This window comes from Strix uralensis, chromosome 4 (assembly GCF_047716275.1).
Source record: "Strix uralensis isolate ZFMK-TIS-50842 chromosome 4, bStrUra1, whole genome shotgun sequence".
Lineage (NCBI taxonomy): Eukaryota > Metazoa > Chordata > Aves > Strigiformes > Strigidae > Strix > Strix uralensis.
In genome coordinates this window covers 40,421,449-40,445,818 of record NC_133975.1, presented here as the reverse complement: position 1 = coordinate 40,445,818, position 24,370 = coordinate 40,421,449, and the positions used below count along the sequence as shown (strand labels likewise).

The following is a 24,370-nucleotide window of genomic DNA, read 5'->3' as shown; positions in this document are numbered from 1 at the left end:
GGCTCTGCCGCCAGCCCAGCCGGGTGCGGGGCGGCGGCGGCTGCCGGGAAGCCGCGGCGGCGCAGGGCCACGATCGCCGCCCGGAGCCCCTCGCCGCAGCCCGGCAGCGGTCGCGCCGGCAGGGCCCGGGCAGGGCCCAGGCAGGGGCAGGGCCCGGGCAGGGCCGCCGAAGCCGCTGCCAGGCGGCCCGTTGGGGCGGGCGGAGCAGCCCCGCGGCCCGGGCGCGGCCGCCGCCGGCGGCGGGGGCAGCTCCGGCCATAAACGCCCGGCAGGTTCCGTGTGTTCTCCGAGAGCCTGTGTGTCTCGAGTGCCATGCCAGCAGGCCTGCAGGATTTCAGAGCTGGATTTCTTTGAAGAATTGAGATATTACACAACTTTTTTTTCCTGAAAATGTCTTGTGATGCTTTTTTACTGGTGTAATAATTCATACAACAAGAGATGCTTCAGCTAGTAAAGGTGGCGCCTTCTGAACTTGGGTGTGCTGTAGTAGTCTTTAACAGTGCTCTGACGTGGTTCAATGTTTGTTTCAGATCCTGTTTCCTAATATTTTAATACATAACATTTAGTTCGTACCAAGAATTCAACCCATCAGAGCCCCATTGTAACGGGGCCCCCACATAACGAGAACAATAGCAAGCCCCTTTCATTTCTGGCTAAACAAGGGATCATTTTTTTGGAAAGAATTTTGCCAAACATTAATGTCAGGCATTTCATTACTATGTATTTTTGGTATGTGGCATTAGCATGGTCTGATCTGCCAGAGACCTGTTCCAGTACATAGTCTTGCCAGGGCAACATCCATTCCCTATGTTGTTTGTTCCTGTTACATAGTAACAGAAGTGATGCCCATCCAACTTGGCTCAGCTTGCCAAAGTGACTCTATTTTCATATAATTACCTGGTAACAAAAGATTAAAGATTATGTTGAGTGCTGCATGTTGCCTGAGATTGAAGTCATAAATTACTGTAAACTAGTTCTGGATTGCTCTTCCCGCTAGTCTAGCATTCTACAGAATTAAAGTAGTACCAAATACCTGTAAACTCTTAAAGATGGTCTTGTTTGCTCTTTTGATGACAGCAAGGATCAGTGGAAATGGTTGGGAACAGACGCTGCAAATGCCACGAGAGCACAAACACACCTATTTGCAAAAAGCTGGCTTGGACTCTGTTGTGACTCTCAGCAAAACTTTTAACATTATCTGGTCTTGTTTTGAACAGGTGTTTTGCAGAAGAGCCATGCTTGCTGAAAACTAATCTTACTGTGTAGAACATGAGAGAGCTTTTTTTTTAATGACACTTTTCCTGAGTCAAACTTGAAAAGTGCTGTGCACACCTGAAGGTGAGGGTCTAAATGATCTCATTCTGCATAGAAAAGTTCTACAGTGCCATGGTTGGCTTGGCACTTCCTTGTTTCTTGAAGTAATACACAGTAATGGTATTGTACATAAAACCACAAATTACTAGTTTCTGGATGAAAACCAAAACCACCCAACTTGCTCCATTACAGAGTATGTACCTTATGGACTCCTAAGCAGTTCCTTCTACTTGCATCTCACTTTCCTTTACAGGGACTCCTGAAGAGGCCTTCACTAGAGTTTTTTCAGGGAACAGAAGCAAATTAAGATTACTTTTAACAAGTGTCAGAGTGCTGCATTTTTATTAGGTGGATATAATTTAGCAACTGAGTAAGCATTCTTCTCTGTGCAAACTTCCCCTATAGTTAGTTCCTCACTTAGCATCTTTCCAGTAGGAACAGAAATACTGAAAGGAGTCAGCGAAAAGGAATGGAAGAGGGTGAATCACTAAGGGCAAGTGTTTAATTTTCACATGTCTCATGCTTTGCTTTGCAGGAATTGAGTATCAGTCACTGAGGAAGTATTCTGTTCTCAGAGAAAGACCCAATGAAAAGACTGAGAGAAGGAGTGCTGTATTTCAATGAAATAGATCACCTTTTTTGACATGACTGGCAATTGTCACCATGCAAGGGCATGAGGCAGAAATCCGTTGGGTATCCTAATGGCTCTTGGGGTGTCAGCATTCCTGCTCTGGCTAGAGACTTGGACAATAACATTTCAACCTGATCAAAGAAATGCCTGCTAGAGCATTCTGGAATTCTGCAGCATGATTTCTGGAGCTGGGTAATTGTTATAAACTGGACAGCAAGAGAAACAATGTCCTTTTCAGGGTGATACCTGTTCTGATACAGGGAACTAATGTACTTCTGGAGTCTTGCATCCACCTCTTGAATTTGAGGTTGAAGATTCAGTATCCACATCTCCAAAATATGTCTTGAGAAACCTCACAGATACTGTACAATAATATATGCCTTTCTCTGAGGCAAATAATTATTTAATATGCCTATGAGTTGTGATACAGCATTGTTATGAAAAGATAAGGAAAGAGCACAGATAATTCTGTTTTACAAGAGGAGATCAAAAGTATCTCAGCATTAAGGCTTTTGAGGAATATTCCTCTGGAATTTTTGAAGTTACTAACTGTGCTAATAAACAGAGAATCTATAAATGGTGCATGGCTGAAAAAATTGTGATTATGTTCACAGCAGCATAATTCCAATTCACAGCACAGGCAGTGAGGAAGAATAAAGAAAGTTTCTCACTATTTGTTTTATTTTTATCAATGTATATAGTGCACCTATCACCAAGTATTTTTAGGTACACAAACAATAGAAATTTAAAAACACATGAAATAATGACTCCAGATGGACAAACTTAACAAATAATAATGAAGAAACTCTTTGTGGTTCAGGTGTGTCAAACAGATTTTAAAAGTATAAACACAATTAAAATTAACAGCACTAAATCATTTAGTAAGTGTTAAGCTAAAGCTATACAATCCTTTCCCAGAGTGTCAGCACACTTAGTCAATTCAGCCTTATTAGCACCTTGGTACCAGTCGCTGAATGGCTCCCAATTATTATTATTATTATATACCAACACGAGGTGTCAGATAGCTTTTTTTTTTTTTAAGTAATATGCAAAAGGCTTTTTTTCCGCCCAGCAGTTCTTCAGATAAAACATACAATGAACAGAATGAAGAAAAAGTACTTGTTATTCAAGTTTCTGAAGGTTAATTACTATGTTATCTATACTGTAAGAAATTCTTCAGTATTGTTGGCAGCTGGAGTTGTGGGACAAGATGCAGTCTAGCTCTTCCTATGTAATTTCGGATACATAGTCGGCAGAGCTGACAAAGAGAAGGTGGTGTGGCTGCAAACAAAAAAGAAAGGTGTTTATACAAATATAAAAAGCCAGTACTTTGTTTTACAACAGTCTTGCACGATAATGCAATTTCTAAAAAACCAAAAAACTTCACATTTTGCATATTTGTCCTTTTCCTTCCTTCCTTTTCCTTCATCATCTTTTTGCCCTCAAAGACTGGGGCTGCTGAAACCTTATTAATAATTAGGGAAATACTCAAACAAGCAAGGTCAGGTCATCAAACAGTTTGTGTTTTTAAATTAAAAACCTGCTCCCAGAAAATACCTGATGTCAACAACTGTAAAAACTGCAGGTTTTTTAAAGTTTTTGTTCATAGAACAGGTGAAATACATGCTACAGCACTACAAGCTGCACTACCAATGCATCACTGCAACAAATATAAGCAGGCAAAATACCTCGTGATCCTGGACCATGTTTAGTGGTATTACTAGCTCATGATAACGCCTTTGTCACTCTACGCTCCTCCTGCTCCCTCAAAATGAACACATTGCTGTGTTTCTCTGGGCAAAACAGCCATACATGTTTCATGCCAATTATTTTTTTTGTCTGTGGCTTTTAAAAATCCTACTAGCCTTGGTAATTTTGTGATAACCAACTGTTTTTAGAGGGGTTTTTTAATAGCATTCAGACTAAAGAGATGTTTTCTGAAGGAAAACATAAATGAATGTTACTTGTCAGTTCACCTCTAAAGAGGTGCCCATGGTTATTGCAATAGTTTCTCTGCTAATTTCCCACATTTGTCTTGTGGCTGATTTATACACTGTACATAGGTCAGTCTGAACAAATCCAGTTCCCTTTGGGATATTGTCTCTCTCTCTAAGGCAACACACCTTTATGAGTTTTAAGGGACTCCTAAGTGTCGAATCCTATTTCTCAGGTACTTATAATTCAGTAAATAAAATTTACAGAATGAAACTGATTATACTTTTTGCCTACAATCAAAATAAAGTGCTTTATATGCACTTAAAAATATATTTTTAAAAATATTGGGACGGCTGGTCAAAACTAAATATATTTTTAATCTGAAATTGAAATATTCTGTTTCCTTTTAACAAGGCCTGTAACAGCCAATGAAAATGCAGCTTTCATGTCTCATTGTGTAAACACCCAATAAACATAAGATGATACTTTTTCAGCTAGTATAAATTCTGATGCTGCTTGGTCAGCAGGCTCTGGACTGAAACGAAATATTACTGTGTATTTTTATAGTTAGAAAGGAATTTACCTGAATGTTAATATATTCATTTCATAAAGCACAATGTTAGCTTCTATAACATGGGTTGTTTGGGCTGTTGGGGTTTTTTTGGGGGGTAAGGTGGTTTTTTTTTAAAGAATACAAGTTATAGTTGCAAAAACACATGTAAAACTTACCTTCATGGAGGAGCAGCAGTCTCTCCACTAAACTGCTTGGAGCAGCTAAATCAACAGGCCTCTCAAAATCTGTATTTTTGGCATTTATGTCTGCCCCAAATTCAAGAAGTAAGTTTACAATCTCTGTACTAGAATGCTGGGCAGCAGCATGGAGTGGAGTTTCCAAATGCTTTCCTTTCTGCACATTGGCACCTGGTGGGTAGATGCACATAAAGAGATGTAAGAAGAGATTAATTTAAACTGTCATTGACTAAAGATGATGTTATAAAACAAACAAAAAAAACCCCCACTGTCCTAGAATGCCACGGTAAATTTAGCCACTTTATTAATTTTATTGTATAGCTAATCATATCAGTGGGGGGTTTTAATCCATATGTGTATCCTAGGTTTTATTACATAAACACAACTAGAATTTAAAGGAAAATACTTTACAAAAAGAGGAAAAGAAAAATCAGATTAGGTCATGTGAGCATCATTGTTGCCCTAATTATAAAAAAGTACATTTTGTACATATCTAAGAAGATTTGCTACATAAAAATATACTTAAGTCTTTAAAAAGAATCACTAGACTGAAGTCTAGTATTTGTATCTTTGTAAGTACACCAACTCAAGAAGGAATCTAACTTGGACACTTCATAGTTTTTCATGTGTTGAAGCTGGCAAAGGGTTTGAAATAGATTCCCATCCAAACTTTATCAATTATTTTTCTATAAAAGACGTAAAATTAATTAAGGTGGGGTACACAGTCAAGAAAGCCAACAGGGAAAAAAACCTCAAAACATTAATTCTCTCAATCCACAGAATTCTAATTACTACACTTTTGTATTAATAAGGAACTGCTAATTTATTTTAAATTCAAATGTACTAAATTAATTTGCAATAATGCATTCATATTCAAGAAAAGCTAGTATGGAAGAATTTCGCTGTTAGTCCCCTAAAACTGGATTTGCCCCAACAGTTTTCTAGACTATTCTAGCAAAAGAAAACCCCAGACTTCTTAAGAGAGCTTTACTGACCTTGTGAGACTAAAAATTGGCTTCTGTACCAACTTTTCTCCCTGAATCAACAATTTTTGCTTTTTTAATTCTCATTTGAGTAAAATAATTTAATAATATCACAGGCCTAGCAATTAGATTTGAAGTCTGAATAACTCATTGTTCTCAGTATTAACAATTTGACAGTACTTCCACGGTATCATTCTCTTGCCTATTTCATTGTCTATTTGCTTTTCAATTTCTAACACATTCTCATAAACTGGTAAAATATGCAAAAATTCAGATTGACAGAAGTAGTTACTTATATGCTCAATTTACATACCATTTTCTACTTCAGGGCATGAACAAATGTAGAATATGCCCTTCTGTTACTGTTTTTAATGTATGGTAGTATTTGAATCGCAAAATATGCTAATTCTACTTCTGCAGTTCTTAAACATAAGAATTACGAGATAGGATAGTTAATCATACAAAGAGACTGACTTAATGAGAAATAATTTAACTACTTAAGTTCTAAACAGCCTGCAATTAACTAGAAAAACAGTTCTGGTACAATGATGGCAAGTCTGTAATTGTTCATGTATACACTTTCATTCATTCTGCTGCAGGACACAAAAGCCCTGTATGTCACTACCTGAAACACAGCAAATGATCCTTTAGCTATGCCAACTGTGTCCTGGGACCTGTGCTGAAACAGAGTGAGTCTCCAAGATCTCTTTCCAATTGATTAAATAAATAATGTGAAATTGAGGATCAAATGCCTTTTACCTTACCTCTTCTTTCTGCACCTCAGCCTCTATGCCTTGTGAAAAGATCAATCACAACATGCTGAAGAATGAAAAAGGGTGGGACTACGTTGCTAAAAAAGTTCTGTTGAAAGTTCAATGATTACTATATAAAATTCCTTTCTCAAAGCTGATATTTTAACTTTTGTTTTCCTACAGAAAATGAACATCTACTTAGAAGTAGACCCCTGCAAGCAAGGGTTCTAGTTTCATTGGCTGAGCACAGCTCACTTCAAAGATGAGTACAGTATGCTTGTTTTACAAACTAGAAATGTTTTTATTTCAGTCATGACATACCTGCATAAAGAAGCTTTCGAATACAGTGGATCTGCTGTGAAACACATGCTACATACAGAGGTGTTCCTAAATGAGGAAGATCTTGGTCAACATCTATACCCCAGGATATCAGTACCTCCAGACATTCACTGTGACCTGTCAGTACAAAGCACGACAGAGTTTGTTTGACTTCAGTAAGCTGTCCCACAGACAAAATTGGACACATTTCTTAATGCTATTATTGAGACATTCGTCAACTGCTCCGTGTTTGTTCAGCAGGTAATTTGTACCTCTGCTGGCTGCTTCATGAGTTGGTGACGGAAGACAGGACTCCCACTGAGCTTTGGCCCCATACTCTAACAGGAGCTCAGCACATGCTGCACTGCCTCTCGAACATGCGTTAAATAAAGGTGTCACTCCATCAATTGTTGTAGCGTTTACCTAGAATATATAAAATCTATTTACAAACAGAACTGAAAGAAAGGTAAAATTTTAAACAGAATATAGTTAGAAATTGCATTAAAATAGCAAAAAATTTACTGGTTAAAACAACATAGCTTGACTGATCAGTCCCTGTGCTACTTACTGTCTTCCTCTCACCACACCCCTCAGTTGAAATTAGTTCTCTACTATTCTTGTTAAACTATGTTGAATAAACAAAAATACACCTGGAATACTAAAGAGCACACATTAACATCTATGCAGTAAATAATTTTCAAAAGTCATTGCACTTAGCTTGTTTCATTGATACATGGGATAATGGGGACCTTCTCTCCGCAGCTCTGTCAAGAATGCAAACTCCATATTAAATGTGAGAATTATTTGCCATTTTCTTCTGTGGTTTTAATCTCCAGGTTGGAGTGGTATTTCACAGGATGGAGACAAAGCTAATAGTACAGGCTCGCTGTTTTAAGACCAACCTTGCCACCTCACTAGTTAAATTAATATTCCCAGTGTGAGAAAATGAGGAGAGAAACTAGGCAAGTTTGTGAGGGCTAAAAATACTAAAGGAAGGAGCACAGGCATTAGGAGAGGGCTCCTTCCAGGACTCTGGCCTATCCTCTTCCACGCACCTCCCAAACCCACCAAAACAATTAAAGGTACTAAAAAAACTCAGATAGGAAAATGAAATTTGTTATAGTTTTGTCTATAGTATCTATAGTTTTGTATCTTTAGGATCCTTGTGCTAGCTGAAGTGGAGAGGAATTGGTTTGGGGAGCATCTATGTATTTTTTTTCTTTTTCTGTAATAACATAGACATATCCTACATGATTCTCAAAACGGAATTATAAGGACAATAAATATTTCCATCACAGATCAGAAACTTGGGAAATTATGCATCTTCAGTTGATCTTCTGATGTCAGCAGAGATTGTAGTGAAAGTGGTGTGTAAAGTCCTGCTTTTGTCCACAGACAGCCAGCCTGTGCCAGGAGTACAGGAAAGAGCCAGTGCTTTTTTGTACTCAGACCAAAGAATCTTAAGAGCACACAGGTACAGTGTGACAAAAGACATTCTGCAAGTTAAAAGAGCTGTCTTCCGCAAGCCACTCAAAGCAAGAGGAAACCAGTAAAGAGAGGGACGCATTCCATATTTTAGAAGAGAAATAACGTAATTAAATTCAGAGAAGTAAGACTGGTCACATACTGCTCGCAAATTCTCTCCAATTCATTAATATGTCTCAGTGTATGCCCATCACTTTCCTTTGCTAGCTTTCAAATGGCAGTTTATTGTAATTAAATGAGATCAACGCAATCAATAGGGTGAGTAGAGAGAAATACTAATTAAAAAAAATAATAATTAAGGAATATATCCTTCTCAGTCAAACCAAGGTTAGCACTGGACTTCATATACAAAAAAAACCACCCTTACATTTGCTCCTGCTTCAAGAAGGATTCTTGCACATCCTACATGATCTCCCAGGCAGGCTTCATGAAGTGGAGTTACTTGGTCAATTGTTAGTGTGTCTACATTGTACCCCTAAACAAGAAATGAATGACATATAAAGATCATACAAAAGCTCTTAAGAGTCCTTTCCTCGTACTACTGTTCAACTGAATAGTTTACAATACTCTAAATAGGCTTAAAACTCTACTTGCAATAAATAAATCGTCAGTAAGCATAAAAGGAATTGTTCATCAATCAATGTATATAACAGAAGTTGTCAGCTCTTCTTTTTTTTTTAAATCAGAAATAGGAATAGGTTATAGAGGGTATAAAGAAGATGGAAACAAGACTGTTGGGATGCACAGCGAGAGGACAAAAGGCAACAGACACAAGTTGGAATGTGGTGAATTCCAATTAGTCATATGGAAAAAAAAATCACTGTGGGGACAGTGAAACCCTTAAACAGGGGTCCAGACAGGTTAGTGCATCTCCACCCTTGGTGATTGTCCTGGTTTAACCAGGATAGGGTTAAGTTTCCCCAGCAGTGGGGGGGAGCTCTAGCCGGGTTATTCAGATACCATGGGGACGTCACATCCTGGCAGGTCACATTTTCCTGGCACGGGAGCGCGGTGCACTCGTGGTTTTGTACATCGTGCTTCAAACTGCTGTATTTGGTAGCTATTTTGCTCTGTTCATTGCTATCACTATTACTGTTATTGTTATTGGTTGTTGTGTTGCTATTGCATTGTTGTATTAAACCTTTCCTTATTTCAGTCTTGGGGCTTTGTATTTCACTCCCTTTGTGGGGGAGGGGCAGCGGCCGCGTGGTCTCAGACCCCGGCGGGGGCTAAACCACCACAGTGATCTTTAAAACTCAATAAGGCCCTGAGCCTAAAGTCTCCTGTGGTTCTATGATTCTCTGACTTAAGGTCTGAAATATCTAAAGCCATGAATGTTAGCAAGGAAAACACTTCTTGGATTGATAAAATCATCAAGCCCTTGAAATTTTCTGCAGTAGACATTGTTTGATTCTGAAAAACTAATAATTGCATCTATTTGCTTTCATCAGATGAATTCTATTGCATAATTTTTCAGTATAGTAGTAGCTAATATGACAATACTGTAATATTAAAATTAAGCAGTTTACAGCCTCTGCCATTAACAAAATATATTTTTTTTTAATCACAACTATGCAAAACACAGAATCTTTCAGTGATTCTTCCCCTCAACAAGTATCTTCCTGACTAACCCTGCTGAGCTTAAAGCAGTGGCACCACACTGACTTATACCATGCAAGAGGGGAAGACTGATTGATACACATTTAGATACAGCTTCTGTAAAAAGCTTTTTTGGGGGGAAGTTCTAAAACATACAGACAAAATATTTTAATTAACTTACATTTTATCATATAAAAAATTCCTAAATGTGTATTTCTCTGAAAAATTCAAGTGAAAAAAGTAAAGCAAAGCATACTAAATCTGCATTAATATTCTATGCTGAGAACTTAAGTAACATTAAAAATGAAAGCAGCCTTCACCTGTGACAATAAAGTCTTTAGAGAAAGAAGACGTCCTTGACTGGCTGCCTCATGCAGAGGTGAGCGATCTGCCCAAGAACCTATATAATAACAACATTTATTGAGTAAACCATATGAATTAGAATGATTTTGGAATGCATAGAGCAAAGCAGAAAATATAATGCACAGAATGAAGTTAACTGTCCCATGAAATTAATTTTTTCTCTTTAGAGACCGTATTTCAAATTATCAGTTTATAGACAATAAAAACTGCTCTATTATTAACTGTAAACATCTCTAATAAATTATTATATGGTACAGAGAACAAAATATTGATATAGTGATTTCAGTAATAATATGACTTATTTTTGCAACTGGCATATAGAAATTTACAGACTTCAACAAATTGATATTTGAACTTAAACCAGATATAAACCTGCCTGAAAAAAATCCTAAAAAAGCTGATGTATGTGAAAATCAATATGGAAATACTTATATATGATGAGATTATTCTGCAGCTACTACACAAGTGCAAGAAGAGAAATACAGTGAGAATCACACTAAAAAAATGGCTATAGTAGAAATACAGTATTAAGTCTAAGTTCTCATTCTATAATAGGCTATTGGGGCTAAAAATAGCTAAATATGCTTAATGTAAAGGTTTGGCATTTATTTTCATTTATTTATTACCCCCCAAAAAACAGAGGGAAAAACAGAAAAGAAAACAAACAACAACCCTGCCTTTACAGACATACGTCCCCTTAACTCCCAACACAGGTCCCAGAGTCATCCAGTGGCTCCTGATGAAGAACCTGCCCTTTCCTCTAGAAGACTGGCCACTGACAGGTCCCCTCCAGCCAGACAGGGTTGCAGGCATAGCTGATATCAATTTTTTGTGTGAACTTTGCAAATCAAGTTTTGAGAGACTGTGTAAAGAAGAACCATCTTCAAAATATATTATGAATTACCAATATTTATTCCTATAAGAAGAAAATCACTGAAACTGTAAAATGCTAATACAATCATTCACGTGAGTTATATCAATCTGCCAAAAAATCCCTTAAGAAATGTAGAATTAGCTAAGTATGATGAATTGGTAACAACGGCAGATGAATCTCCAGTGTGTAAACGTATTTGACTTTGTCTGTTGCAATGGACTAGGACTGCCTGCAAAGCCAGTGACTGCATTTTAGTGACAAGGCAATGAATTTTAAATGAGAAGGCTCAATCACTGGCAATCACCAGTCTAAGCTCTAAGGTAACTACCTCTAAGGTAACTACTGACTAGGAACAGACTCTGTTCCTGTTCCCTACTGGACCCCTTCTGTCCACTAGCCTGTTTCAGAAAGCACACTTGCGGTTACAATAAATAACCCCCTCAAATCACATCAAGAATAACCGAATAGATTAAGACTGCTCAACCTGAAAAGAAATGAGGGCATGCTTAAAAACACACCAAATTGTGCACAATATGGAAATTGAGATAAAACCTCAGTTTTCCTAGAGGTGTTAATGAATTAAACTAAAACTTATTCATATGTAAAACTGTATCTTCTCACAGAACGTATAACTATACTGTGGAACTCTGCACTACTGGATGCTATTGAATCAAAAACTTAGCAAAACAAAAGCACAGACGAGTATTTAAATTATCATAAGACTATATAAAGCTGATAACAGAAGTTAAAATATACAGGAGATTAAAGCTTTGTAAACCTGATCTTAAAAATGCATAGAGATTTCTGTAATGTCAGAGTATCCAGTATCTGTAAAGCTCCTTGTACTCCTTCATCTGTGGGAGTAGATGGACCATAGGCAAGACTCAGCTTCCAATACTCTTTCAGAATTATTTGAAATAAGCTCTGATCATCTGTGTGTGCATGTGTATGTGCATGTGCACACATCATTCCCTATATTTTTTCCTTTAGATTTTACATGTAATATTTTGCAATTCTTATTGTTGGTCAGAATAACAGCTAAAAAAAAACATACACAAAATGACTGGGATTTTATGGGGCATTATACTACAAAAACTGGGCTCAGAAATCTTAAAGTGACTTGATTTTGACAAAACATCAGTATTTTCTGTCATCCCAATAAGCTCAGATATATTTATCCTATTGTAGGTTGGATGTGTTCAATCACTATGAGAATTTTGACCAATGTTTTCCTTTTGTGGTAGTATGTGAACCAGCACTTGAGTCGTTCTAAATTCAAATTAATTAGATCCATAAAGTTCTCCTGCTGACAGCTGCAAAAAATAATTAAAAGCTGTATTTAGAGACTGATTTTGAAATTTTGTCCCCCTATCTCTACAGATGAGAACACCTCTCTCTTGACAGTTTATCCTACTAAATTAACAGGAAAAAAAAGAAGACACTTAACTATTATATAGAAAAACTTCTAATAAAATTGTAAGTGTAATGACGTTTTTATGCCCATTAAATACACTCACACTTTGGACATTTTTGTAGCTGTGTATGTCTCTAAACAGAACAAAGCTGCAGGTAGGCTCTGAAAGCAACATTTTTTTCCACCTATCTTTCACCTCCTTCCCTCTTGGATTGCTCAGAAGAATGTTTGTTAATGTCATTACTCCAGTGACATTTGAGAATCAAATGACACCCATTGTGAGCTCTGTTTTGCACGTAGACCCACCTTATATCCCTATCTTCATGTAGAGACATCCAGCAGCTAGCTGTTTCTGCTAAATCCATCAAATACAAAATGCTTGTCATCTCTACTAGAAATAAATCTATAAGCAAAATTCTGCAGAAATATTTTGTGCAAACCAGGTTTGGAAAAAAACCTTTCATATTCCAACTGATTTATCAATAAACGTAGTAATTAATCATTAAATACCACAGGGACAAAAATATGTTCAAAATAAATATGTATCATAAATAAACATCAAAGGTGTCTTAACATAAATTCTTTGTCTAGATTACTGCCTTCTACTAATCTACAGACTTGCTATGTCTCTCACCTGGAAAGCATTATCAAGAATATAAACGAGGACATTTTTTCATTCATAGCTAATACTGCTGTTAGAGACAACAAACATAGTCTATTCCAAAACTGCTAATGCATTAATTCCCTACTGATGTTGTCTCTGACAGATGCTGTATACAAAGTACCTCTAACTATAATTAGAAGCCACGTTAGTTCCAAATTCTCTGGTGTATAGTTTACCAGGAAGGGCAGCCTACATTGCTTTGTAAACACTAACAAGAAAGAATAAACATATTCACTGTATTAACAGGCAAAGTTAAAAAAAAAAAATTTCAAAGTATCATACAATACCTAAATCTCCATCACCCCATGGTACTTCCAACCAATTGCAATTATAAATCCTACTCATTGCTTTCAATCTGGAAAATAAAAAAAAAAATTAAAAAAAATCTGTTCTTGCTAGTTGGGCCTGTTCTTAATACACTCCAGCTATGCTTGGAAGGAGATCAGCAGCTCACTGTAATATGAACTTTCACCCTTCAGTAAACACAGCTTTAAAGATATGAGCATATACAAGTTGCCAGTTTCTTATGCTAAAGGACTGTGGCCCTTTTTGCTCATTTTTCACGTTTCTGAATGTGCCAGTTTTCTGTTCATGTGCCAGTATCTGTTCATTTCTTATGCTAAAGGACTGTGGCCCTTTTTGTTCATTTTTCACATTTCTGATCATGCCAGTATCTGTTCATTTGCCTTCCAAGACAGATTAACTGGAATTTCAACACAAGAGAAACTCACAGTAAAACCAAGAGAACCTTCTGCTGAATAAGAACTACAGGACAAACTCCTTTTTTAACCTCATACAATGAGACACACAGTTTTGTATCCTCAAAAATCAGTATTAGTACATAGATTTGTAAGGGAAGCACTGCCAAATGTTCATATATTATTTTACTACTTACTCATACTTAGAAAAGAAATAAGCAAAGATATTCTGAACATGTTTCAAATGCTATTTGATCAGTACGCTGAACTGTGTTTTTCTTTTAGCAGTTCACTATTGCCTCAATTATCTTCTGAACAATTCTTTGGTTGTTAAATTGGGGTATTGATAACTATTCTCAGCAATGAAAAATCCCCCAAAATGGGGATTTTCAGTTCTGACTTTGATCCATTTCTAAGTCATTAATGTTATTTTCTTCATGTTTTTCTACTGACTTCACTCCTTTACATCCACCTGCAATTATCTGTAAGCCATTCCTGCAGTTATGATCATAGCAGTAAAATACTAAGTAAAAATATTTTCGTAAAGGTCATTAACTCCAGTCATCCCATCCTTTTGTTTTTATTTCTAAAAACTTGTGTAGTCTTAAAAAAAACAAAAAAAAAAAAACAAAAAAAAAAACCAAAAAACCCCAAAACCAAAACAAACAAAAAAAAACCCCAAACCAAACCAAACAACAGTATGAAAGGTACATTAAAAAGTTGGATTTTCAAAACAAGGAGGACTGGAAATGAATGAAAATCTTCTCACTGACTTCACTGGGAGAAGATTTATACCAGAGCTCAGCACTTTAGAAAAGTACTGCTCTAAGGATAAATAGATGGTGTCCCAGTTGTCAGAAGAAGCAGTATCATCAGAGAAGAACTGAAAACAGAAGCCTGCCACAGTTCATTATTGGGAGATGAGAAACACAGACTGCTGGAAAGTGTTACAGCTAATACTTATTTCTGCAAAACTAACAAATGCTATGGATTAAGCTCATCACTGTTACCTTTTACTCCTTAAAATGCATTCTGAGTGTTTCAGTTTGTGGCAACTGAAGCAACACACAGGACCAATAACTGTAACAGAAAAACTCTGTAACATTATAGTCCCAAGATCAACGGACTCACTTCACTCCAGTTATTAAAACTGCCTGATATTTCCTATACGTAATTAAGTTCTAACAGATTTTTCTGTGGCACTACAAAATCATCCATTTGTCTAAAGCTCTTGCAGGATAAAGAAGGGTGTCAACCACTTAATTGATATTTGATGTTAAAAACTATTGGAAAAGAATCTTAAATCAAGGATTTAAAAGTTAAGAAATGTATCTGTGGTGCTTAACTACTATGATTAGATATGACCAGCAAAACAGAAGCCACTTCTTTTCAACAAATGAAATTACAACAATCACACTGAAGATCCCCAAGAATCAGAATTTAGGTTAGAGATGATTAAAATATGTCTGAGAAGATGTAGTTCAAGTGGCATTTAAAAATTTAATTTCAATATTTCAAATAATCTTTGTTTTCAGTTGAAAATTATATGACAATATATAAACACATAAATATATAAACTTACACATACAAAAAAATGAAACCTTGATTGGTTCAAAACAATATTCTGTGCAATGTGTCTCAAAAGTTGGAGATTTCATTCTAAATGCAAACACCAACAATTTCCTACTCTTGAAAACCATACAAACCAAGTGTATTTTCCCACACAGTTCTGTTTATGATGCAACCACATTACATGACCACGCATTAGTTTTGACATTCCAGTGCTGTATTAAAATTATTTTGTATCTCCATATCTAGTAGGATCTCTAGCTCTTTAAGACATGCTATCCAAACTATAAACTGACAATAAATAACATTGTTAATTTTATACTGCCTTTCTCATGGTATTCTCCCAATAACAAAAAATACTTCAAAAACCCTGCTGAATCTATCTTCATAACATCATCCATTCATACAGTTTTATAACTAAGGAACCAAAAGACAGAGAGTTTTAATGCTTAAATTGTAAAACCAATCTAATAACTTATTTTTTCCAGAGGACTTAAGCATTAAGAGTGTACACTGAAAGCATAGTTTAATTATGGTTATGAGAGCTTTGAGCTTCTGAAATTTCAGCCTTAGATAATAATAACCATGATCAGTCAAGAAACTTTCAGGTTAGATGATTGGTCTTAAAACACACAGGTGCCACAGCAAAGACAAGAATAGAATTTGCTTTTAGGGACATTAAAACATTGACCCTTTTCCCCTACCATTCACTACAGACTTTCTAACCTCTGCAACATACAGGAAAACATAGGGTGTATTTTTTCTGAGTATAAAACTAATGCCTTCTCATAACATCATCCATCTTGCACACCAAAGGAAGCAGGGGCTTTGTGGAAAAGTACAGTGTGTGACTGTGTTGTCAAATACTGAGTTATAATGCATTAGAGGATCGAATCAGCATGGCACAGGCAACATTACTTCTAACAATTCCTAGATTTTGAGTGCTTTGGCATTCCAATTTAACATACTTTTCACACAGAAACATGAGCCACTAAACTGTACTAAAAATCCTAAAAAACCACAACAGTGATATCCAAACATAATTTGCTTGCTTCCCCACAGAGGCAACATTATGCTACGTGAAGGCAATGGTAATGATGATGGCAGCGGCAGCAGCAGTTGTTGCTGCTGGCTCTGTGCCGGGCCTTGCACACACAGGAAGAAGTGTGTCAGGCCCCTTCGCCTGTCACATGAAAGCACAGCAACAACTCCCCTGTCCATTGCTCATGCGGTTTGTTTTTTCCATCTTCTTGAAGGATCAACAACTTGACTTGCTATTTTTCTAGCTGAAAGTAGCTTGCAAACTCTGTGTGCCATAGCTAGAGCAGCCAGGTATAAATTCCCATCAAAGTCTACATTCAGTAATCTGTTAGACCCACATCAGATTTGATGAGAGTATGTGGAGCAGCAGGTAGTACTCTTAGTCTGTTGTTATTTCCTTGGACAAGTCACTAAAAGTAAGGGGTTTTCAGCAGCCTTCACCAGAAGGTGACAGAAAAGGCATACAGACATTCTGAGCTGAGTTCAGACTCTGGAGAACTTCTGCGTGGAGTAATCTTCCTCCTCAAATGCAGTCTGTCTTAATCCAGACTGCAAGCAGTTTTCCTCAAGATGTGCTCAGAATTCTCAGTGTTTTCCCAGCCTGCCAGAGAATGAATGCAGCATGTGGCCTAATCCCTAGCCTTAAAAGCAGTACGCAGCTGGGCAGCAAAGTTGGGCCTTACTGTGCTGATTTTTGCCACGTCCAGATTTTGGTAAAACAGTCTGGTTGCGGACCTTCAAGCTGGTAGGCTGAAGACCTTTTCCTAGCCTGACTCTATCCTTTTGCCCTTCTACCAAGTCTTATAATGACATATTCCACCCCCCACATCACTTTTAGTCCATTTTCCAATCTGCATATTTAATTACATACTGCATTGCAGTATGACTTTCTCTTCCTTTGCTCTGCAAGGGTGCCTGAAGAATAAAGTTCGGTTTGGATACCTCCATGGCTGGGAATAGAGAGGGAATAAAAGAGCCTCCTTCAGATTTGATATTAGACATACCTGTTATTCAAGTGAACGGTAACAATCAGAAGACTCAACTGCAACAGAAGTCTCTCAGTACTTCAAGATGTCCATCAGGAAAAATATATGCCCAGTTTGACAGTCACAAAGGGGCTATAAGTAGCTGGACTGTGTTAAGATGGATTCTTCAGAAAATTTTACTTTACTGTGTTTTTGAAAATTTTCGAATAGCCGCTAGCTGTGGCTATTTCTTTATAAGAATGGCACAAGAGCCTACCCCTGAACCATGTCAAGGAGTGGCTTGTGCTAACACAGATAAACTGTAAAATTTATTTTCAGTTGGAGGCAGAATGTCCTAGTTTTTTGGAACTACTAGCTGAAATCTTCATAAATAAAAGCTACTATATATCAGGAAATCTTAGCCCAAACAGTAAACAATATGAGGGTAAAACATACACTGCATTTTAAAACTGATGAATAAATATTACCTTAGAGTACCACTGCATTCAAACAGTTACTTGAGAAGCTATGGTAACTGTTGCTTAAATTCTTGAATATTGCTTAATTCTAAAACTGGCAGTACTGGAAATTAGCAAAGGTATTTTAAGAATAACTGATTCCTTTAAGATTTAGCTACATTTTACATGGTAAATTCATAATTATTTTTATGCACAATATATCAAATCTCTCTTTCCTGTCTCTTCCTTTCCTTGACTATTTTAACATCTCCAGTTTTTAATTTGATATCATATTATCAAGAATTTAAAGTCTGATTTCCTTATTTTCTTTTTTGTTTCACTCTAAGCCTTATGATACGGTCAATATTAACTGGAATTATGATCACTCTCAAAAAATTCCTATTAGATTCTCACAATTACTCAAAGCTCCCTTTTACACACTTGTATTATGAAAAAATTAGGAAAATATGGCACAGACAACAGCAGTCCTAAACATTTATAACAGTTTGTTCCCATTGCTGAAAATGTCAGTGTCCAGCAACTTAAATACCTCCTAAGTACTTCTCTATGCTAACCCTTACAATTAATTATATCTTTGTCTTTAGTATCTTAGTACAGGACAATAATTGTCACCTGTAGTTCACCCATTGCTTCCTACTTCAACTACCTATAAACTTCTCTTTACATATAAAGTTATATGTAAAGTTTACTCCTCCCCCTCCTTTCATTCCCCTGTTCCCTGTTGTAAACAATTAGCCTTCAGTATCCAGTTACCTTGTGACAGGACAGCAAAAGTCAGGGTAAGTCAAGCCTTAAACAAATAGGGCAGATAAACAAGAAAATTTATTTTAGATCAGCTGATAAAAGTGCAGAAAGAACAAAAATAGCTTCAACACCCTTGTATTAACCCATGCAAGACAATAAAGTGCTGCTAACATAAGCATGCATTTATATTACAGCTAGAAAAAAAAGAACAGTTTTGAGCTAGAACATCATAAATTGGGTCAGCTTAGCATATTTCAGTACACGGTTTCTGAAATGGCTGCTATACTAACCTTGGCTGGTCAGAATACCCCAGCTAGCTTTTCGTTTTGCAGGACACTCCCCTATACTTTCTAGGCGTCTTTTGGGGAGATTCTGGCTCCTCTGAACAGCAGTGTTTGTTGCCATTATTTGTTTCTCGAGGAAAGACTGTCTGTCATTGGTGCAGGTACTCTGGTCTGACGAACATCCACAAATGGATTTCTACTACCTTTTTTCCTCCTTTTGCTTTTTCACAAAGGATCTTGCTGTACTTACTGTAGAATGGCTACAACACTGAAATCCATTCAGTAACATTTACTAGCTTGGACTAGTGAGTACATAGTGGGGGAAGGGAGGGACTGCTCTAGCATTTTCTATTTTTAAAACAGAGAAAGAATCAGCTTAGCTACAGCATGAGTCTTAACTATTTACATGATTTAAATGGAAAGAAGGTGTTAATTTTTTAATCATTTAACCAAAAAAGAAACAGATTCTTAAAGCAAAAGCATTCAGTGCTTTGTTGCTTGAACAACAAGCAACCTGAAACAGAAAAACTAAAACTGTTTTATCAGAATGGCAATTGTTTTAATAATAGAAACAATAATTATTACATGTAACTTGCAGTTATGAGAGATTTTGGAATTCAGAAGAATCCATGAAACTATGAAGTAGTTCTGGTTCTTTGTGATTTGGTTTTTTTTAAATAGGGGACAAGGTATCCTACAGATGTCAACTAGAAACTACATCCTGAATAAATAAAAATATGGTTTGACTACAAAAAAAAAATTTCACTGGTTATTTTCAAAGTCTGATCACATTATGAAAGTAAGGCTATAGTCTTGTCAGAAGCACAAGTCAATATTTTTCAAACATAATAACAAATACAAGGGCAGCCAACTAGTAGTAGAATTTTTTTGTTTGTTACTATGTATCATGCTGATACTATACAGAAATCTGCAGTGAGAAGCAATCCATGATAAAATTCCAGCATGGATAAAGGACAGTGCTTTCTCTGTACTAGTAACATGTTAAGAAGCTGCCTTTACCTCCCCAACCACTTCCTTCTGGCATTTCCTTACTATCCTCTTCTACTGATATAAAAACTAGCCATTTTGTAAACTTTTTAAAAGGAAATTAACATTAGTGGGCTTCATTAATACTCCTCCTTTCAAGTACCTGACAAAAATTAAGCCCTACGATGCTGAAATAATACACAAGTATTTAATGACATTTTCTATATCCCTCTTGGTTTTCTTTAAGAGAAAATCAGAGGCAAGATTGTAGTTATGTAGGGTAAGGGGAAGAATGAGCAGCTGCAAGTTTCACCTTGAAATGGCAGCACATGAGAACTGCCCTACTGGAACGGCATTACACTCTTTACAGAACAGAAGCAAGTGGGCTACTGCTATTCTCACAAGGGAGAACAAAACTGCACTCTCCCAGACGTTATGCTGCTTTCTGAAAGCCATTTTCCTCAGGTTTTATCTAGCTGAATGAACCAGAATATCTCACAGACTGAAAGAATCACTTCTACACATTCAGCAATCAGATTCTGCAAATAAGTCTTGAACAGAGCTTTCGTGAAAGGGCTCATTATGAAAGGGCACATTAGAAATATATCACTTTAATACTAGAATTACTTGTTAAATTGTAGTGTTTTCTTCAAGTAAATAAGTACTGGAAGATGAATTAACAGGAATAAGGATGTGTATACATGTGTCTGTGTCAGGAAGATATCAGCACTATTCTCCAGGTGAGAAATAACAGATGACAATTTCTGTACTTGCCATGGCTCTGAGGCTCATCTCAGTTTTACACTCCTTTCCATTTGGAATGGAAACCCAGAACATTCAGGAGAAGGGGTGAGGATCAGGATCAAGCAAAGCATCTGGCACTGCAGAGCAGGGATTGACAGTGGGCTAGGAAGACAAGACCCACATGTTTTTGTAGGAGTTTTGTGGGTGAGGCTGTCAGCTGAGAATGAAGTTGGGTCCTTCTAGGGGAGTGCTACAAACCTGGAAGTAGTTCATACAACTTGCTTTCCACAAATATTCCAGCCCCCATTCTCTCTCACTAGTCTCAGTGGTGTGACTTGCAGGAGCAAGGAAGCCAGCAGATACACGGACAGCTGCCATGGCTTCAAAGAGGAAGACCCCCAAGGAGTCAGTAGCACCTGCTCACTCTCATCCAGAGAACTCCATAGGAAGCAATGAGCTACCAAGGGAGTTAGGCCACCGTCAAGGCAAGAGTACTAGGAAAAGTACCTCTATTCCATAGACACTTGCCACTCATTATTATGAAGTTACTTTGAATACTTTGTTGGACATCAGAATGCAATGTATACAAATATGAGCTATCTTTTTTCATGCTTTAGAGGTGAAGCATATTCCATTCAGTACTCTAGAAGCAGCTTTTCACTAAATTCTGCTAGGCATAACCATTTATTCTCTGGGCAAAAGCCATTAAAAAGTCCTATTAAAACAGTACATAAATAAAAGTTAAAAAAAAAAAAGCAAGTTTGAACAATATCAGAAAAGAACTGGAAATGTATTAAAAATATACTTGAGATGTTGATATAAAGAGGCAATGAACATTCAGTTAAAACTGTGGAGTAAGACTGAAGAACTCACTAGTTCACTTCCACCTCTGACTTGGAATTGCTATGGGATCTTCCTCAAGTCAGCCATCCATGCACTGGCTTACAAAATAAGAATCAGTATCTCTCGACTTTATTAGGTAATAAAACTATTAATATTTGAAACTACTTAGGGCTTGGCACTCAGATTCTGTTGTTCAGATTTTCTCTACAGAAGAAACTCAAACACTTCCAAAATCCACCAGAAAACCTGTAACAGAAATCTAAGTAGATATCCAAGCATGTAGAAAATACAGTAGAGACCATTACCTTCCCTGCCTTGGCACACAAGCAATTGGGGACAGTATTTAGATTATAGTTACTCATGGAAGCAATGCAGCTACCTGCAAAAAGCAGCCAGAATAAGGGGCAGACACTACAGTCTGAGAGTAAGGAAACTGGAGGATTTTACTGAAGAGTTTGGAATTCTGACTTAATTTAGCAGACAAGCTTTAAATAAACCACTACACTGCATTTCACTAACAATTAGTTCTATTCAACTTTTATAACCCAGGGGAAAAACTGTTAAAGGAAACTTTCAAGTTATTTTCTTCACAATCTTTTTTATCCAGATTTTTATAAAAAGAAGTATCAGTAAAGTTTCAACATTTCTATGTCAGCAAATAGCTCTGAGTTTACAGCAGCAGCAGCAGTTCTTAAGAGGTGGGAATGAAAATGGAAAGAAATCTTTGCTCCTCCCTTTCAATGGGAAACTCATTCTATTTTAAAGACTCTTCTTAAGGCAATAAAGATGCAACTGTGATAACAGACAAAAAAATATGATAATAAAAACAATGACAAACACCCCCCCCCAGACCTTTCAACACATGATGCAGCCCAATGCAATACAGTCCAAACTCCAGTAACAACAATTTATCTTAGGAAAAAATGGACAAAACTGCATTTGTGTGCAACCCTCCTCAAAAGACCCAACTAATGAGCCACCTTGCTTCCCAAACTGTTTTATACTTTCAGATTCACTCTACTTTTATGACCAGGATTATTATGGGGTCACAGCGACTGCATGGAACCTGCCACTCTAAATCTGGAACAGGACTAGAAACTGCTTCTTCCTGCTAATGTGATCCACAGACTACAACCATGAAGCTGAAATGATAGATAGGCTCCCTGGATCTCAGTTCCAGTACCCCAAGAGTTGCCTGTTATTTGACGTTGACAGAAATGAACCAGCAGAGTGATCTTGAACACTCCTCCCTGTAAGAGAAGCCAAGACAAAGCAACTTTTGGAAATAAGTAGAGAAACATGGTTACCAACAAAAACAAAGCATCCTAAGAGGCCACAGTAGCCACTATAACATCCTGCAGTGCCGGCTCAATGCCAAGGAACTTAAATGCACCATAAAAGTACAGTGATAAAGCTCTAACAGCAGGACAGGGAAAGGACTGGAACTATTTTTTTTTTATATAAAAACAGATTCTTGCACCAAGTCATACTTCACAGCCAATACAATGATATTCAAAGTCATTAGCAGTCAACCAGAAGCTTGGGCATTACCCAGGTGTCACCAACCAGTCCTCTGTCCTCCACATCTTAACAAATGCCAGCAGATATGCAGATAATACTTAAATGGTTATTAGTTATTTAAGCATAAAGTGACATTTCTCTATGACACTATAAGCACTAAAAAAAGCCTATTACACAGTCCTGCTCTTTACACAGTATCATCACTGTCTCTTAGCTGGAAATACAAATTATTATTACTATTATTAAGGTAGCAACAGCATGGATGGCTAGTAATTTTCCTACCTCTCCCTCTGAGATTTTTGCAGATGTTAGGCCTTGTATCCTTGGATGATGGGAATCAGAATGGAAGGCTAGGAAAAGATTTAAAATTCTGATATGATAAAGGCTCTGTCTCAGCCCCCACAGAGGTCAAATATGGAACAATGATACATTTACTACATTGCCTGGCTTGTGGATTTGCAGTGTGTACCCACCAGACCTCTTCATGCAGACACGCATTGGTAACACAGAATATTTGCTAATATGTGGGCTAAAGTAAACCAAATCACAGCAGTCATGCTGATGAACCTAGCCAAACCAGTTACCAAGCAGGCCTGGGCTTCAGGTATTGACAGAGAAGAAAGACACAAGGCATGAGAGAAGTAGTCAGCATGGGAGTGGTATGGAGCACCACAGAGTGGATCTTCGGCCAATTACCATGAGACAACAGCCGTAAAGAGAGAGAGATCATATCTATTGCCAGAAAGACTCTAGACATAGCAAAGAGTAACATCCACTAGTGCAACAGATGCAGCATGCCATAATGGATTTATGACCAACCAGCCAGCATTGCTGCAATCATGAATACAGCTCACTACTTAGGCACGTAATGCATTCCCCCAAAGCCATCATCATCTAACTCTGGCAGCAGTTCACTCGCTGCCTGCCTGCATTGCAAATGTTTGAGAACATCCCCTACAAGAGAGGCGTGTGAATAGCAGAACTGTGGCCATAACCCGTCTACGGCTGAGGGAAGGAACATCACCTTCAGGGAGCTATGCTATTTTGGTCTTCCCCTGTTGCCTTACGCCCCACCGCTGCAAAAAAGACCAGTGCAGATATGTTTGAGCTTGCTCTGATCCAGTACTGGAGTTTCTTAATGACTTTTCTTTAACAACAGCAGTCTTTAAGGCCTTGCGGGCAGATTGCTCCAGGACTATGTTTCAGTCTTATTGCTATGCACCTTTAAAAACCCAGGTTTTAAGCTACATCCCAGTTCATAATGTTTCATTTTGTACTTGTTTGTAGTTCAAAAGCTTACTGTTCATTTCTTCCAGAAAAATAATCGATTGATGAAGGGGATTTCCATGTGCATTAACTTAAGAGCGTGCACATCAAGCAAGCCAACAAGACCTAGGTTGGTGACAAGTTAAG

General features: G+C 37.3%; 1 protein-coding gene across 8 annotated transcripts in view; it reads right to left on the bottom strand.

Moving 5' to 3' along the window:
• Positions 1 to 2,604: 2,604 nt before the first annotated feature.
• The window catches only part of ASB5 (ankyrin repeat and SOCS box containing 5), a 41,566-nt gene continuing 19,800 nt past the window's right edge, over positions 2,605 to 24,370 (bottom strand). For 6 of the 8 annotated variants that reach the window (XM_074866424.1, XM_074866426.1, XM_074866428.1 and 3 more), the window contains 6 exons: positions 10,088 to 10,167; positions 8,536 to 8,643; positions 6,956 to 7,106; positions 6,687 to 6,821; positions 4,610 to 4,801; positions 2,605 to 3,226 (listed from right to left, as the gene is read on the bottom strand). In XM_074866424.1, the coding sequence (XP_074722525.1) occupies positions 3,099 to 3,226; positions 4,610 to 4,801; positions 6,687 to 6,821; positions 6,956 to 7,106; positions 8,536 to 8,643; positions 10,088 to 10,167 (794 nt within the window). In that variant the 3' untranslated portion in view covers positions 2,605 to 3,098. Of the gene's footprint in view, positions 3,227 to 4,609; positions 4,802 to 6,686; positions 6,822 to 6,955; positions 7,107 to 8,535; positions 8,644 to 10,087; positions 10,168 to 13,369; positions 13,438 to 18,868; positions 19,087 to 24,370 lie in introns of those variants that run through there. The other 2 variants (XM_074866432.1, XM_074866431.1) reach the window with 2 other exon arrangements.